Source organism: Grammomys surdaster, unplaced genomic scaffold, assembly GCF_004785775.1.
Source record: "Grammomys surdaster isolate TR1022 unplaced genomic scaffold, NIH_TR_1.0 186, whole genome shotgun sequence".
Classification (NCBI taxonomy): domain Eukaryota; kingdom Metazoa; phylum Chordata; class Mammalia; order Rodentia; family Muridae; genus Grammomys; species Grammomys surdaster.
The window spans coordinates 1,492,271-1,500,443 of record NW_021604631.1 but is presented as its reverse complement, the minus strand read 5'-3'; the positions used below and the strand labels follow the sequence as shown (position 1 = coordinate 1,500,443).

Genomic DNA, 8,173 nt, shown 5'->3' with positions numbered 1-8,173 from the left:
CTATACAGATACAGAAAAATAAAAAGTTTTAAAAGAATTTGACAATGAAAAAAAAACCAATTAGTATCATAATAAACATTGAAACTACTGAAAAATCCAGGAAGGAGTTAAACAATATAAAACAATACAAATCTTTAATATAAAGTCATGTTAATATAAAATGTCTCTTAAAGGGCTTATTTGGGGGAAAATAGTGACTCTATAAGCCTTTTTTTCCTGGTACCATGTATCAAACTGAAAGGAGTGAACTGGCCTGAGCCAGGCTGACTCCATGATGGGCTGTAAACTAGCAGTTGAGGAGACCAGGCCTGAGTTTCTACTTCCCAGAACCTGGCAAATCAGTTACTGCAGGCTTAAACCAAGAGGTCAAGAGGTGTCCCTCCCCAGCTTGTGAAAGGGCAGTAAACCAAGCCTGTAGCCAAGAGGCCAAGAGCTACCCCTCCTTGGCATGAGGAAAAATAGTTTAGATCGTAATAGCATCATCCAGACCCCCAGAGACAGAATCCATCAATAAAGACATAGATCACCTACCCCTCCCTAATGTTCATTTTGGCTTTAAAACTAAATCTGGGAATTCAGTTGGGGTCCTTCCATCCTGATGGAATTGGCCCCTGCATGCAGAAATAAACGCTCTTTATTTTTACATACTAATGGAGTCTGGAGTATCATTCTTCAGCAATTCATGGACCCTAACAAAACCTAGAGCCTTTACATGCTAAGCAAGCATGCTACCACTGAGCTATGTTCCCAGCTCTTGCTTATTTTGAAACAGGATCTCTCTGTGTGATACTGACTGGCCTTGAAGTTGTTTTGTAGCCTAGGCTAGCCTTGATTCCATAATCATTTTTCATTGGCTTCCCAAGTGATACAGGCATATGCCACCGTACCATACAGATCCTCTCATTCTTAATTAAATGCATAATTTTAGGACTATGAAGAAATAAAGATATCTTAATTTACACGACAAGTTACAGGGTAGGGAAAATATACCTTCTAAATTACTGTACGTGAAAGGAGCAATGTGTACAGCAAAAGACATAAACTAATCACTGAAATGGAAAAAAAAAACTAAGCAGAGAAACAACAAAATCACACTGCAGTCCTGGCTATCTCAGACCCATTTGAAGATATACAGCAATATGATAGAAAAGGGACTGGATTTGTATTAAAATTTACAAAAAGAAGCAGTCTTGCTCCATAATTGAAGTAAAAGGCAGACTTGGATTTGGTTTAAAAAAGGAAAACCAGGCAGACCAAAATTAAATTGCAATCAAAGACTCAGATTAAAAGAAGAGGTGAACAGAGCCGAGAAAAAAGAGCAGAGTTGGAGGCGTTACCAAGGGAAGTTCAAAGCCAAACCATCCCAGAGAACAAGGAACAAAAGGGCCCTTTGATAGTAAAACTAGATGAAATCTATGAACTCTTAACAATGGGGCTGAGCATTTATGGGCTGATTAACATAACATCAAAATTGATATAACAAAACCTATTTTACACATAAGAAAAAAAGAGACTGAAACATAATGTAGCACTAAATACTGTTATCATGTATTCTAGAGCAAACTGATAAAAAAAAATAAAGGATGTATCTGGCCATTTAAATAGTATAATTAATAAAACTTAATTAGAGAGTAGCAACATTTTACACACTAGATTTTTTTTCAAGTTCCACTGATGGTTTTTCAAATCTTTAAGGAAATAGCACACAAAACTGATAAAGATTTTTAAATGTAAGCTATTTTTAAAATAGCTCATTTATTCATAATATACTAAAAAATTTCTGAAAGTAACTGTAGGGACCCAAAGAGTGAAGCTAGGATGAACTTTCTGATGTTAGACTTTTCAGGATGGTAGCCCTCAATCTCACACAGCTACTTACATTAAAGTAATGACAAGTTAAGTTCCTCAGGATTGTCACATTCAGGTGCTCAATAGCCTCTGAGCAAATGGCTATCACATGAACAACACAGATGCCTCTACACATTTCACCACAGAACACTTTCTTGGACATCGAGTATTGCTTTCAGAAATCAGAATTCATGAACACACCTAGGCAAACACCACATAAGAAAACAGACATAAAGGTCCATTTAAAGAAGATACAGCCTAATATAATGGACTGTATATCAGATGGTGTAAAAAATGAGGACTACATAATTAGTATTTAATATATTAATTCATGAAAAGCATAGGAGAAAACTAATATTTCAGACTGGAAAAAAACGAGAGTGTGAATCAGTGGTATGACTAAAAAGTAAAGACTAGTAAATATGTAAAAACAGTAAACCTAGGCGCTCGAGAGATGGCTCAGTGGTTAAGAGCATGGGCTGCTCTCCCAGAAAACCTGGGTTCAATTCCCAGCACCACATGGTGGCTCACAACCATCTGTAACTCCAGTTCCAGGAGATCTGAACTCTTCTGGTCTCTGCAGGTTTTGCATGCACACAGGTCACAGACACACATGCAGGCAACTATTCACCTAAGTTGTGGTGAGAGGACCACTCATAAACTACTGAAGGCAAAAAACTATCTTAAAATTCTGACAAAATCACTCTAGAAAGCTCCTTCTAGATTCCAATGAAGTGACTCTTAAGACTTGGCTGCATACTGGACTCACTCTGGAGACTTAACAGACGAGACACCTGAGCCTCTGTCCCCAGACACCTTCATTTAAGACAGCATCTGGGCATTGGTATTTTTCATGGTACAGAAAATCTGATACACAGACCCAGCTGAGCACCATACTGCTAGAGGAACAGTTTTAGGAACAGAGCCAGCCCATTGGAGTTCAGGGCATGAAAAATGAGGGCATTCATAGCCTGGATTACCATCTACAGCTCTACCAGGCAACAAGATCACTAGTCACCAATATATCCACTCGGTGGGACCTAGTCAAGGCAGAGGACAGCTGAGACTGACCCCAGACCGGGAGCATTCGGCTTGTGATGTACTTTTATGAAGAGGACTAAAGCTACCTTAAAAAGAGGACTGATACCATTGACTTAGAATGGCTGAAATGATGGGGCTATGGGAACAGAGTCTGGCAAACAGGATCTATTCAAGACTGAGTTCTTGCAGGATCCAGATGACACCTTGTTATGTTTTGAATAGCTGTGGCTTCCTGAAAGCTAGATTTGATTCAAGATGAAAAGCTAGAGAGGGAGAAACCTCAGGTGAACTACAAGTGTTCTAAGTGGGCTGGGGAGTAAAGTGAAGGTAAGCTCCCTTCACTTTAGGGTTTAAGCTTGTGGCATGACATCATCCTCCTTACCACATGCTATGATCAGACATGCTGGAAACCTAATCCCCAGTGCAGAAGTGCTAGCAGGTAGAGCCAACTGAGCCGTGAGGAGACAGAGAAGTCCTGCCTTCCTGATTAGATTGATGATGTCAGACAGGAAGTACTCTCTCTTTGGCTTGGATGAAAATGGTTGTAATATAATCTAAAGTCATCAGGTTTTGCAATAGCAAGAAGTCCAGTGCCAACCAACACGGCGCTGATCAGGGGTGCACCTTGAGAAGCCATAGCGAGCAGTTGTGATTATTGTGTTGTTTTCTCAAGGCACCTGTGGACAGTCTTTCTGTTTAAGGCAAGCAGGCAGGCAGGTAAGGGACAGTCCAGCAGTTGCCAAGTTGCCAATTATGTAGTGAAACTGTCCCTCCTCCAAGCAATATCTTTAACTACAGGAAGATGAACATCAGAAGGAGTGTTTATAATGCTTATAATGTGAACTATGGATCTTATCATTAGCACTGACAGTGATTTTTTTTAAACAATGTCTAACATCTTTCCAGCACTCCAGGAAGAGGAAAGTCCCCTCATGTATCTCAGTACAATACTGGATGGAATGAGGAGAAGGAGCTCATTACTGCTTCCTACTTGGTGGGTTCTAGCACTGTGGAGAAAGGATGGCTTTTCCACAAGACTTCTTAGGGTTCTGATGTCATTCATGGGCTAGTAATTTGATACGTTATTGAAAAATGATAGACCTGTATTAGTTAGGGTTTTACTGCTGTGAAAAGATACCATGACCAATGCAAGTCTTATAAGGACAACATTTAATTAGGGCTGGCTTACAGGTTCAGAGGTTTAGTCCATTATCATCAAGGAGGGAGCATGGCAGCATCTGGGCAGACAGGGTGCAGGAGGAGCTGAGAGTTCTACATCTTCATCTGAACTCTGCTAACTGAATACTGGCTTCCAGGCAGCTAGGACTAGGGTATTAAAGCCCATGCCCACAGTGACACACCTACTCCAACAAGGTCACACCTCCTAATAGTGCCACTCCCTGGGCCAAGCATATATAAACCATCACAGACATTTAGTAGGTGGGACCCAGTAGAAAGGATTAGGTTTTTTGGGAGAACACTCTTGAAGACTGTATCTTGTGCCTGGGCCTTTCTTCTCTTTTTGTTTGCTGGTGACCTTGAGGTGAACAGCCTCCCTTTGTCCCAAGCTTCTGGAGCCTTGGGATTCTGTCTTGCCTCAGGCCCCAAACAGCAGAGGCAGAGAATCACAGTATGAAATGGAAACCAAAGCAAACCCTTTCTCCTCTAGACTGTTTATCTGTACTTTGCCCCAGTGGGAGAGAGCTGACTAACAGACTTTCACCTGCTCCAGTTTTGGAGCAAGGTAAGAAAAGACAAAATAGTGGATCATGTTAAAGCTGAGACTGTTATGGAGAAGGTTATTGGCAGGGCAAACATGAGAAGATGGGGCTGTCATTAGATAATAAAAAATAGTCAACAAAAACTGCAGCATTAGGCAGAGGACCTTGGTTCCACTAGTCATCGACACATGGAGAAAAGGCTATTTACCAACACAGAAGGATGTGTTTCAACATCTTCACAGTGAGGATAGCCTTATGGGCACATATTAACTGAATATCAGCTTTAAGTACTTGATATTATTTTCTTGTAAACACCATGGAGTAAGATCACAAGGATAACAAAGTTGTTGCAAAATATTTCTAACAACAAGTATATAATTAGTCTGGAAAGGGTGAAAAGGAAATATATTTTTTTATTCTTCAGTGGTACTAAAGAGCTCCCCCAAATTCTATTAATTCTCTTTGAGAGATGCAGTTGATATCATGTTGGTCCCAAGTTCAGTGGTGCTCTACCATGTTTTCATAATTAGAATAAAAACATTAATATTTTGAGTGAATCATAGTCCTGGAAATCTGAACCATACAATCCTAGTTAGATAAACCCAAAGAACCCATTGTGCATAAAATAAAAAACGTAGGGAGATTTTGGTATCTGAGATCTCAGAACAGGAATCCACTGGGAAAATCAGTTGTGGAAAGAGAAAAACTCAAACCACATTTTTTCACAGTTAAGAATAACTAACATGGAAAACAAAAATCAATAAAAGATGCTCTTCAGAGAATCACGAAATAAATTGATCAAGAGATTTAGACTCCTTCTTTGGTCATGAGTTGTGTGTATAAGAGACAGCCGAGATCCGAGGCCAGATCAGACAGAAGGACTGAACTCTGAGAACAAGGGTTTCCTTTTTCATGTTTAGATCACATGTCAACACTGCTGGTGTGTTTGCCAAGATCCAAAATCACGGTGCTGCTCTATCTGCGGCCATGTGGGATTGGAGGAAGGGTGGGTTTGGTGTTGGAACCCGGGTAAATTATTGTAACCGCAGACTGTCTTTTGTGCTGGGCTACTTTTTCCTGCATAGATGATGCCACACGCAGAGCTGTAAAACAGAGAGAGAGAGAGAGAGAGAGAGAGAGAGAGAGAGAGAGAAGATGGTACATGCAGTTAGTCCCTTGGTACACGAGGAAAATACGTTTAGAATTCCTGCATCACAAAGGATCAGCGATAAATACCATCTTCGGATGAGGCGTGAGGTCAGCATCACATGCTCATGGTTGGGTGGGATGGGTTTGTGTACGCTTGCCCGGTGACCATAAGTCTTTTGAGCAGGAGAAGGGGTTAAGTTAGGTCATAATGTATATGAGGCAAGGGATCTACCATAGTTGGTTTTCTATTTCCTACTGACAAGACCAGGGAAAGGGGAGAGCCGTTCTGGACCCTCTGGCATCCCCACCAGACTCCAAGGGATAGTTTTTCAATCCAGTGATTACATACAAGGCTCTGGTTAAACTAAAAGCATCACAAAACAAAACCAAAGTCATGGATTTGGGGAAGGGATAGGTAGGGAGAGAAAGGTGAGAGGGAGATGAGAGACCAGTCAGCCTGTCTTTGCTTCCCATAGGTAATACCACACAGTGCCCTCACGGCCAAGACAAGCTATGACCTCCAGCTTCTTTGGAGATCCTCTGGTCACTCTCATGAGCAGGGATTCAGTCAGAGCCTTCTCTATCTGTTCCCAGGCAGAACATTTCCTAGGCCTGTAAATGGTTCTTTTCTTCCCATCTTCTAAGTTCTGGAGAATTCTGCCAACTTAAGCATCCTGTATCAGTGACTCAGAAAGTGCCCCTTTCTGTCCTGACTTTGGGGCCTTCTCAGTTTTACCTGCTGTCCTTCAGTCTCTCCACAGAGCTCAAGGGTTTCACCCATCGTTACTCATAAACTTAGCCACACAGCACTGGGGGGAAAGTGCAACGGCCATTCTGTGTCTACATGGACAAGCACATTCACATGCACGTAAAGGAGCAAGAAAGACTGAACGGGAGGCATCGGGCCAGATTGTTCAACACGAAACTCGTCAGAATTCCACCAACCACAGGAGACTGGGCAGCAATTTGAATCCCCCTGCTTCCCTTCACTTTCACTGGATGGAGTCACCACAGATTTGTCCAGAGAGCATGTGTCCCAGCCCAGACTCCGGAAACCAGCATCGTGGCTCCTATTCTAAGTTGCTAAGTAACCAAAGGTTAAACTTCCAACCATTCTGAACTTTATTTCTCGCCTGTAACAGTGGGGCACAAAAGTTCACAGGGAGCCTCTGATTTGAAACAGTCATTTAATTTCTAATCATTGTGAAGGGTCACAACAGTTGAAAGCATAATTAAGACAGTTCACATAGACCTTACATAGAACAATACATACCTTTCAAGGCCCCGTCGACTTCATCACTTCCTGCCGATCCTGGGCGTGACGACACCCCGCCTTCTGGAAGCTGATAGGGAAGTTCTCTGGACCATGGACAAGTGTGAAATAATGTAGAATATCTCTTAGAAATATTGGAATCCTTGCTGTGGAAAGAATGAAAATGGTTTTGAGATTCAAAACTCCTATTGGCCATAAACATTACACCCATGACTTTACAGGTTACTTTTATCGGAATAAGGTCAGTAGCATACAAACAAACCTCCACTGACCTAGTTCTAAACAGTATCTGCAGCAAGAGACAGCTTAATGTGTACTAAGTACTGTACATGACAGCAAAAGCTCTTTATCCATTGTACAAACATGACGCAGTAAAACACAGACATAACTGCAGACGTATAAAACAAGGTGAGGAAGCACAGAGCCCGTGTACAGGAGCTTAGAAATAAGTGTGTGTGCGTGCGTGCGTGCGTGCATGTGTGCACGCATGCGTGCGTGCATGTGTGTGTGCATGCAAATATCTGATCTGTTTTGTCAGAGCAGCTTCAATAGACTAAGACATCAATTCTGCAAACTATCTCCACTTCACAGTGAGGTAATTGGCCCCATAGTAAGTGCAGCTTTTAGGATTTTGATGTAAGTATCTGTGCTGGTTAGTTTGTTGCAAACTGGAGTCACCTGGGAGCAAGAACCTCCACTGCGGACTCTCCATCAGATTGGCCAGGAACATGTCAATGGGGACATTTTCTTGATTAATGATTTATGTGGGAAGGCCCCGTCCACTGAGGGCAGTGCCATTCCTGGGCAGGTGGTCCTGGGTTCTATAAGAAAGCAGGCTGAGAAAGTCAAGGGGGAGCAAGCCAGTAAGCAGCACCCCTCCATGGCCTCTGCATCAGCTGCGGTCCTGCCTCCCTTCAGCCCCTGACTGTTACCTGGATGTGTAGACTGAAACAAGCCCTTTCCTTCCCAAGTTGCTTTTGTCAGTGTGTTACCATGGGGACAGAAAAGGCAAAACTAAGAGGTTCAAGCTTATTTCCAAAAGATTGTGAATTTTTTTCCCACAACAAAATCTAGGCCCTCTCATAGAGTCAGTCAGTCTCTCTCTCTCTCTCTCTCTCTCTCTCTCTCTCTCTCTCTCTCT

The 8,173-nt window shown here is 42.1% G+C and overlaps 1 protein-coding gene across 1 annotated transcript in view; it reads right to left on the bottom strand.

The window, feature by feature from the left end:
* Positions 1-5,005: 5,005 nt before the first annotated feature.
* Positions 5,006-8,173, bottom strand: part of Lrguk (leucine rich repeats and guanylate kinase domain containing) — a 106,196-nt gene continuing 103,028 nt past the window's right edge. The window contains exons 19-20 of the mRNA XM_028768441.1: positions 7,033-7,178; positions 5,006-5,713 (exon numbers count right to left, since the gene is read on the bottom strand). Of these exons, the coding sequence (XP_028624274.1) occupies positions 5,586-5,713; positions 7,033-7,178 (274 nt within the window). The 3' untranslated portion in view covers positions 5,006-5,585. The remainder of the gene's footprint in view (positions 5,714-7,032; positions 7,179-8,173) is intronic.